Raw genomic sequence first — 9,326 nt, forward strand, 5'->3', positions numbered from 1 at the left:
TATATATATATAAGCTATTTATATAAACTAATTAGTGAAAAAGTGACCGACACTCAAACCCTTGACCTTTGGGTTACAAGTCCGACTCTCTAACCATTAGGCCATGACTGCCCCTAAAATGAAAATCCTGTCATCATTTGCTTACCCTCAAGTGGTTCCAAACCTGTATGAATTTTGTATGTACAGAATCTTCTGTTGAACACACAAAAAAAAAAGATAATTGGTAACCAAACAGTTGCCAGTAGCCATTGACTATCATAGTATTTTTTTCCATACTTTTAAAGTCAATGGCTACCAGCATCTGCTTGGTTACCAACATTCATTCAATACATACAGGCTTGGAACAACATGAGGGTGACTAAATGATTATTAAATTTCCATTTTTGGGTGAAAGATCCCTTTATGGCAAATATAACATTTGTGGCTTTCTTTACGGTGCTACACCTGGTTACGACAGTGTTTGATGAAAATGATGCTAATTTGTTTCTATTTTCTTTCTGGATTGTAGGATTCTCACAAGTTTGGAGCTGATATCAAGAAGGCCTTGATGGATCTCCTGGAGTTGATGTCACCAGAGAAACCAGACCCGTCCAAAGCTGAGCAGAACCACTCGAAGAACAGCAAAAAAGACCTGTAGAGGTAGAACAGATCGCCCATGACGGTCAGAAGAAGACATGAGGTTGCATATAACTAGGAAATAGCGTGTTTGCGTGTGTGTGTGTGTTCGTTTGAATGCACGTTTGTTATTACATGCAAATGTGCATTCATACATTCCATGCTTGTTGTACAAATCGATGCCATGAAGCCATGAACAACATAATGATGTAAAAATGGTGGAAGCTGCTTCGTCTAAAAACGTATTAGTTAAATAAAATATATAAAAGAGGATTAAAAGCGAGAGATAGGGGAAAGCCTTGTGTGTTTTCCAGTAGGACCAGTCCATTTAGATTTTGTTTGGTCCTCATTTTTAAATAATGAAGAATCGAGTTAGTGTAATGGTTGTAGGTTCATTACACCTAAGCTTGACCGAGGATCTCAGTAATGCATCACCTCTGTACCTTCTGATGAAGGCACTTCACTGCTCTTACAGTACAATAAATCACATCCAAATAGAAACTCCACATCTGAACTGGTCAGTTTAAGGTGTAAGAATAACTTGGACCTTGGACTAAAATCCAGTGTCGATTTACTTGAATCCCAGAGCAGAAGTATATATAAGATTTCAGTGACTAATGACTCAGAATATTACATGTGACTGCAGTTTTAATGTGACTATCCAGATACATTGATGTGTTGATCTCACTATTAAGTCTATTAATTTTAAGTTTTTTTTATGTAAAAGTACTTTTTTTTCCTTTTTACACAAGGAAGAGTTAAGATAAAATAATAACTTAATAACAATTTACACTTAATTTAACAGATTTGAGAATGTCTAATAGGTCTAAAGAAAGCGATGCCCGAGAAGAAACAAATTTTTCGCCACAACACGTTTCTGAAAATATCTCAGGTGTTTCAAATTTAACTTCAAAGAAAAATCAAGGCCAGTTAATTGCAAATAGTTTCTGTTTACTTTACAAAGAGATGTCTCCTTAACAAAGCTAAGTATGTAATACAAAATCTGATATGATTTTAATTTTAAATGGTTTACTTGGAATTAAATCATGTGGTTAACCTTCTAATGAACTAATTAGATTGGCAGAATGCTTTCAAAGCTAAATGTGGTTATGATTAATATGTTTTCAATAATAATACTAAACCCTTTAAAAATATTCCACGTAAATTCTATTTTCAAAAAAAGTAGAAAAGTGTTAAGTGTGATTTAAAGGAATATTTCACCCAAAAATTAAGATTTGCTGAAAATTGACATGCCATTCAATATGTAGATGAGTTTGTTTCTTCATCAGATTTGGAGAAATTTAGCATTCCATCACTTGCTCACTAATGGATCCTCTGCAGTGAATGGGTGCCGTCAGAATGAGAGTCCAAACAGCTGATAAAAACATCATAATAATCCTGAAGTAATCAACAAGACTGCAAAAACTGTTTGTAATGAACAAATTGATCATTAAGATGTCTTTAACTTCAAACTGTTGCTTCCGGCTAAAATATGAGTGCATAATCCATAATATTTGCTTTCTCCAGTGAAAATGTTTGAATCAGGAGAGAAATATGCACAGATGAAGCACTGTTTACAAGAAAAAAAACTGTTCTAAATAAATATGTTGTTATGGATTATGGACTCGTATTTTGGCCAGAAGTGACAGTTTAAAGTTAAAATGCCTTAATGGTGGATTTGTTTCTTACAAACACACATCTTTTAGCTTCACAAGACATTAACTGATGGACTGGAGTGGTGTGGATTATTGTGATGTTTATATCAGCTGTTTGGACTCTCATTCTGACGGCACCCATTCACTGCAGAGGATCCATTGATGAGCAAGTGATGTACATTTCTCCAAATCTGATGAAGAAACAAACTCATCTACATCTTGGTTGGCATTTCAGTATATTTTCATTTTGGGTAAACTATTCATTTAAATTACTGACAGAATAATTAAAAGAAAACATGAGGTATTATAATATGAATAAATAGACAGATTAGAGTTGAGAGGCAGGATATATTCCTGTAACTATACTACTGTAACCACTATATGATTGAACAATTGCTGCATTAGACATAACCTAACAAAAACTATTACATTTTGCGTAGGACATGAAGGTGGTGACTGATTTCACAGGTGAATTAATGAGATGCTCATCAACATCAAAAATGTACAATCACTGTACAGTCTGCATTAATGCTGTATTTCACGAGGATGTGTTGTTTCTGTAGGCCCTTTGCTTCACTTGGCTGGACTGAGAGCAAGGGCTTCTAAACTTCCTTGTAGTTTTTCCGTTTTGTCTTTTAAATCCGTTGGCAGCTCTACTCGTTATTGTCTCTGTACGCCCTCATATTTGGCACTTTAAACAATATAAAGTTGCCTTTCAAGTGCACAAGATCTCATTTGCACAGCTAGATAAGGTCATTGTGGAAATATTATATATATATATATATATATATTTTATATATCAGGGGCGTTGATAAAATTATGGAGTAGAGAAAAATCACATATAATCACAGAAAAATCAATGATACTAAAATAACACCGCAATGAGATTGGTGTCATTTCATAGATGGAAACATGGAATGCTATGAATCATTATTTGTAATTTAGGTGCTAGTAATTCAAAAATGACCTAAAAACTCACATTTGTAACAAAATATGGCCTGAAATAAGCCTATTTGCCAGATGTCTGTGACTGTGTAACATACAGTTAAATTGAGTTTTTATTGCACTGCTCTGATTGGCTGTCAGGAGTAGAGGTGTATAATAGTGTCTCATCTGGTACTGGTACATACGCCGCTCTGGTGCAGTTTCATAGTGAGATCCCAGTCGAAACAGCCCTGCCGTGAGTCATAGCGAGTCCCCAGGTGCTGCCGAACACGGGCATCCCAGACCTTGCGTACACTTGCTGGAACTGACGGCGGCCGTTCCCACAGTTTAAAGATCCGGACCAACTCATCTCTCTCCTTAAACTATGATAAAACAGCAGATGAGTCGATATTACTGAGCTGAATTTGGTTATGACATGCAGCATAAATGCAAATATAACAGATGAATGTATGCTGGACCTTCAGAAGGCTTGTATCAAGGCAAGGATGGGTGTGCGAGTCCGAGAACAGAGTGTTTGTGATAGACAGAGAGAGTTGAGCTGCGGCGTGTTTTAACGTTTCTTCTGTCTCTTTGCGAATCTCAGAGTTTCCAAACACCTCCAGAAACACTTCTGTCTTCTCTGGAAAATACAACACAAAGCGTTGTACAACAGTACAAGCATGAATGCAGTGACATTTATAATGTACAAGAAAAAATCATAAAATAATTTCTCTGGAGATTATTTTTTTTTTTTTGTATTCCTTTATTTTCTACATCTTTCTAGACCTTTGAAATGTCAATTGTATATAAAATAATAATTGATTATATTTATAATTAATATATTTTATTTATAATTAATAATTTTAAAAATATTTTTCATTATTTAGATATTAAGGTACATACTGTGTAAACTCATGTTCTCAGGGGTCAGAAGTGATAAATAAAGTAGTACTAGCTGTCTGGCAACCACCTCCATGCTGTTCTCAATCACCCAAACCTGCAACACATCTCATCATTAACACATTAACATGCATAAAACAGCTGATTTTGTAATATGTGATTAATCTCAATCCATATGCTATATGTAAAAGAATCACTCACATGTAGTGTGTCTGAGTCTGTCAGTCCAGTGATGGTCTTCAGGATGTATCTAGGATCTGCACTGCCCACCAGCAAAATATTCAGCTCTCCATGCGGCCTCACTCTGTGTGTATCTGTAAGTGTTACATAATAATGAGAGTTCAAATATTAAACAAATGTATGTGAACTTTCATAGATATTTACTGTGTTTAGTTAGATACTGTGTGGTGGTTTAGTCTGATTTTGTGGTTCTTCTTTTCTTTCTGTGGTTTATTAGTGTTTAATCTAAAGATGGTATTTAGTCTGGTTTTACCTGAGCTCAGGAGGTCTCGTGCTGGTCCGAATCCCCACCAGGTCACACATCCCGCGCCCTCAACAGTCCGAACGGTGCTCATTCTTCATTAATAGTTAGAAATGACAAATTAGGATGGTGCCTGAGTGCGACTATCAAATAATATCGCACTCCTCCTATCCCGTTTCAGCGGACTGTTGTGGAGTTTGATTAGCTAGCAGCTGGCTTAACTTATATTTCGTAGCATTATTTAGGTAGCGACGCAAGTAAAAACATTCTTACATTTACAAAGTATGAAGTATGTATGCGCACAAGTATCTGTAGCCGTATATATAACAGATATGTAGCAAAGTGAAAATAATCTTCTGTGAAACTCACCTCTCGCTTTTCGTGCCGCGTACACAAGCTAAAGTTTGGAAAGCGGTTGCTTAGCAACAGGGAGCGTGCGATAGATGTGTAGAGTATACGTATCTATGCGCGCGACGTCTAGATACAGCGTTTTAGATTTTACATTTTGTTACAGACAAACGTGCCAGAGTAATTTAAAATGTATAGTTATTACCAAAAAGATTATTATTTTATGTTGCATAACCTGCATAACTAGTTTCTAAGGTGACTGTTGCGAAGGATTCAGTAAAAACTAAGGTCAGCTCCAATCTAAAGCAAAGATTTTAATGCATATTTATTTATATTATGCAGTTTAATGCATAGTTAACTAAATCTAAAAATGTATTATCCTATTTATTTGTTTTGTGTGTCAATGGGATGATAATAATGTAAGTATTTTTACATTAACAACCTAAACAATTATAATTATGAATATATCCAACATGAATTACATTGAATATTCAATCTAGCCTAATGATAATTTTACAGAATACTTAGGTGACTGAAAGTGGAACAGCATTTAAGGAAATAAATCTCACTTGTTCAGTTGCACCTGAAACTAGTTCGAGAAATCTCACCTGACCAGTTAACGAAGCAGGGGAAAACCTACGTCGCTGCAACAAGGAAGGTAAGTAAATTTACTTATTTAGGCAGTTTACATTATACATGTTTAATATACAAGTTTGATCGTATGTAAGTTGACTTGTAACCACACTATGAATGTGTCTCAAATATTAGAGGCACATTCATAGTGTGGTTATAATTCATAAGTTGCTCGTCTCAGCTGAAGTCAGAGTTTACGTCTCTTTGAGTGGACAGGCATCTTAAACTAAAATGTTTAAAATACCTTGGTTATTTGTTATTTATTTATTTTTAAAGTTATAGATAACACTGGATAATAGTTTTTTAGTTGTATGTATATGTAATATTTTATTTATTTATTTAAATTATTGTATTTAACGTAGCAAAATATCTTTATTATTATTATTATTATTATTTACAAAGGCCATATATTACCAGTAAAGGAGCAAGCGCCTTTCATTTTTGTATTTATCATTTCTAAACCAGAGTTTAAACAGCCTGCTGTCTATTTTGCCAATAAGTGGGCAGATGCCTAATTTAGTTACTTTTATTTTAATATAATGACAAGTTCATAATAATGTTTGCTTAATAAAAAGGTCAAAAGTTTTGACTTTAGATGTTTTCGATAAAAAGACAACGACATTTGTAATAGATTCATTTATTGATTGATTTTCCAGGCTAATGTGTAATTTACAGGAATTTATGATTGATCATTTGTCATACCTTCACATAACAGCACCATATTTACGTCTATTTTATCCATGCTGAGCAGTATAGTTATATTTACAGTATATGCATTTAGAGGTTTGAATTCAGTTGATTTACTGCTCATCGACTTAAGGTTTTTTATATGGTGTGTTAAACATCAAAAAAGATGTGAGGACATATTCATGGACACATTCATGTTGTCATAGTTTGTTTTCTGTTACAGTGGTTTTTCCATCAGTGTCTCAGACGTGCAGAAATATTGAAAATGGCTGAAGCTAAAGAAGTGTCAAAAACTAGTCAAGGCAAGTTAAAAGAAAAATTATGTGTAATTCGCTTCGGCTGAGTCTCACTGTACATAAAACACTATTACAGAAATGGCACATCTAGCCAGGTATTTTTTTTTTTTGTTGTTATTATTTTTATTATACATTTTTATTATTTTTTTCTCTCTTTTCTTCAGAGTTGTCTGTTGTTTGCCAGTCTGACATTGTATTTTCCCATCCTGGAGATGATGTTGTTCTGTCGTGTCATCTTAAGCCGGCTATCAGTGCTGCTTCAATGGAAATTCAGTGGTGGCATAAGGAGGATCCAGTTTTCCATTATAAGAATGGACAGGTGACAATGAACATAGACTATGAGGGTCGAGTGAGTCTCCCATTGCAAGATCTACAAAATGGAAATGTGTCTTTGACTCTCCGAGACGTCAGGAGTTCACAGAAGGGCCTCTATATTTGTGAGGTCACCCATGAAAGTCAATCAATACAAGATACTGTTTTTCTCCATATCAGCTGTAAGTATTCAACTAAACAAGTTTCAAAGATAATCCATATTAGTCAAAACATCTTCAGTTTGAAAGCTGATTTCCTCCGCTGGTAGAGCTCTGTGTAAATGGTCACAAAATGGTTTGATTCTCTAGGAGCACAAATACTGATAAAATGCACAGTCAAGTCAGTTTTATTTATAGTTTTCCACAATTGACATTTCTTCAAAGCATCTTTACAGAAAAATATTGACGTAATTATATCTTTATTAGAAAACTAGATTAGGAAGCAAGCAAGAAAAGGAGAAATGCCCGTCAAATTCATGCCAAATGTATATCAAAGTCTGCCTTTTGACACCAAGTTCCAACCTCAGCTAGTAAATCAGAAATGAAAATGGTAATAAACACTCTACAGTGTTAAAATTATTATGAATGTTACTACTTTTCATGTTTTTGATAATAAATGTAGTTCTCTCTCCAGCTGTAGACTTTAGTCTTGTGGTTTCTTCTGGCCCTGTGTGTGCTGCCCCTGGGGAAGACGTCATTTTACCCATTCATCTCTTACCTGAAACCAGTGCTGTGTCCATGGAAATCAGATGGTTCAGAGGGACAGAGCTCATTTATCAGTATATGAACAGACAGGAGATGACAAATAATGACTTTGAGAACCGAGTGAGTCTGTCCATCCAGGAGCTGAGGAGAGGAAATCTTGCTCTGATTTTGAGAAATGTTCAGCCATCAGATTCAGGAGACTATACATGCGAAGTCTTTCACGATGGATGTCAAAAGAGAGGAGTAGTTCACTTGCAAGTGAGAGGTAAGATATTTTTCAAGCTGCAGATTCTCTTCTCTAGTTCATACATGGAAAAACACTTGTATGTTGTATATGCATATTTAGCTTGGTGTCCTGACTAAAACAGGTTTATATTGCTTAAGTACTTTTTATGTTTTAGTTAACATGTATGAAAGTATGTATCATTTTATTTTGCATAATTATTTTTTGTCCTTCAAATACATCTGACAAATTGAAGACTGATGAAGGACTCACCCTGATACTGTATTTGGTTCATTTTAGAGATTGAGAGAGTGAAACATCTCTGCAGTGTCATAAAGCAAACACATGAAGACATTATGCAACAAAGAGTAAAACTAAATGAAACCATAAAGTTGCTTGAAGAAACACTCAAACATGTTGGTAAGTCTGAGAGACGGTGAGAAACAAAAATGATCTTTAAATTATAAAAAAGAAAATACAGAGATTTTACATGAAAACTATTGCATGACTGTCACAAACTGCCTGTTTTGGTTCGTTTTCATTTGTTTCTATCTATGGCCTTTCCTTTGTTCTATTTTCCAACCATAGTTTGTTACTATGGTTTCTGATTAACGAGTCATCACCTGTTCATCATTTGAGTTCTATCACCCTGTGTATTTAAGTTCCTCCTTTCATTCAGTTGTTGTCTGGTATTGTTCATGTGTAGATGTGCTGTTACATTGCCGTCGCATTTGGATTACCTGAGTTTGTTTTATTAAAGAACCTTTTGTTTGTGGAAACCTGTTTGAACCATTTTCATCATCTTCCTCTGAACCTGATTGTGACAATGACCAAGTTCTTCACTGGAATTTATAAATTTTTGATTGTGACATATTACGACGATTTTGATTAATTTTGTTTACATGTTTTCAATTTTAGATCAGCCATCTAGCCGTATAAATAGTATGGAAGGGATTACCCCGCTCAGTAAGACACCACTTTAAATGTTGTTAAATGCTTGTGTGTGTGTGTAATTGATAAGGGCTGTGCGCCATTGAGAATACCTTTTAAATTTCAAATTCAGTTTCTCAATTTGAGTTAAAGGGGTCATATGATGTTGCTAAAAAGAACATTATTTTGTGTATTTGGTGTAATGAAATGTGTTTATGCGGTTTAAGGTTAAAAAAACACATTATTTTCCACACACTGTACATTATTGTTTCTCCTCTATGCCCCGCCTTTCTGAAACGCGTCAATTTTTACAAAGCTCATTGTTCTGAAAAGCAAGGTGTGCTGTGATTGGACAGCTATCCAGTGCGTTGTGATTGGCCGAATACCTCAACAGAGCGACAGACCAAACATGGATCCAGACGAAGCGGATATCGTCCTCTTTTGGAAGACCAAACAAATTAGTTTAGCTTTCACAACGAAGCACACAGCGCCTTCACGACATGGCCGCGGTGGCAACAATACTACAGCGAGAATAAAAGTTACGCCTTCTTTCTTAGCTTGAACATTTGGGCGGTGTTATGCAAATCTTCCCACATCATGACCTAGACATGTGGGGGC

At 35.1% G+C, this 9,326-nt stretch overlaps 2 protein-coding genes and 1 pseudogene across 2 annotated transcripts in view; 2 read left to right on the forward strand and 1 right to left on the reverse strand.

Annotated features, from left to right (window-relative positions):
• Positions 1 to 1,539, forward strand: part of LOC107717732 (carnitine O-palmitoyltransferase 1, liver isoform-like) — a 17,537-nt pseudogene extending 15,998 nt beyond the window's left edge.
• A 1,840-nt stretch (positions 1,540 to 3,379) lies between these two features.
• Positions 3,380 to 4,990, reverse strand: LOC107718114 (dynein assembly factor 3, axonemal-like). Its single transcript, XM_016525078.1, has 6 exons — positions 4,945 to 4,990; positions 4,588 to 4,670; positions 4,296 to 4,408; positions 4,098 to 4,191; positions 3,674 to 3,834; positions 3,380 to 3,577 (listed from the first exon to the last, which is right to left on the reverse strand). The coding sequence occupies exons 2-6, from the start codon at positions 4,667 to 4,669 to the stop codon at positions 3,380 to 3,382; spliced, it is 648 nt and encodes a 215-aa protein (XP_016380564.1). The 5' UTR covers position 4,670; positions 4,945 to 4,990.
• A 1,518-nt stretch (positions 4,991 to 6,508) lies between these two features.
• Positions 6,509 to 9,326, forward strand: part of LOC107717511 (uncharacterized) — a 4,793-nt gene continuing 1,975 nt past the window's right edge. The window contains exons 1-5 of the mRNA XM_016524283.1: positions 6,509 to 6,545; positions 6,704 to 7,033; positions 7,485 to 7,820; positions 8,079 to 8,198; positions 8,697 to 8,744. Coding sequence (XP_016379769.1) covers positions 6,509 to 6,545; positions 6,704 to 7,033; positions 7,485 to 7,820; positions 8,079 to 8,198; positions 8,697 to 8,744 — 871 coding nt within the window. The remainder of the gene's footprint in view (positions 6,546 to 6,703; positions 7,034 to 7,484; positions 7,821 to 8,078; positions 8,199 to 8,696; positions 8,745 to 9,326) is intronic.

This window comes from Sinocyclocheilus rhinocerous, unplaced genomic scaffold, assembly GCF_001515625.1.
Source record: "Sinocyclocheilus rhinocerous isolate Xijiao unplaced genomic scaffold, SAMN03320098_v1.1 scaffold1694, whole genome shotgun sequence".
Lineage (NCBI taxonomy): Eukaryota > Metazoa > Chordata > Actinopteri > Cypriniformes > Cyprinidae > Sinocyclocheilus > Sinocyclocheilus rhinocerous.

Excerpts from the sequence above, each read along its gene's own strand:
- LOC107718114 (XM_016525078.1), bottom strand. The coding sequence starts at position 4,669 with ATGAGCACCGTTCGGACTGTTGAGGGCGCGGGATGTGTGACCTGGTGG. Across the intron at positions 3,835-4,097 it reads TGAGAACATGAGTTTACACA|AGAAGACAGAAGTGTTTCTG; the intron begins GTATGTACCTTA and ends TGTATTTTCCAG. Across the intron at positions 3,578-3,673 it reads TTGATACAAGCCTTCTGAAG|TTTAAGGAGAGAGATGAGTT; the intron begins GTCCAGCATACA and ends GTTTTATCATAG.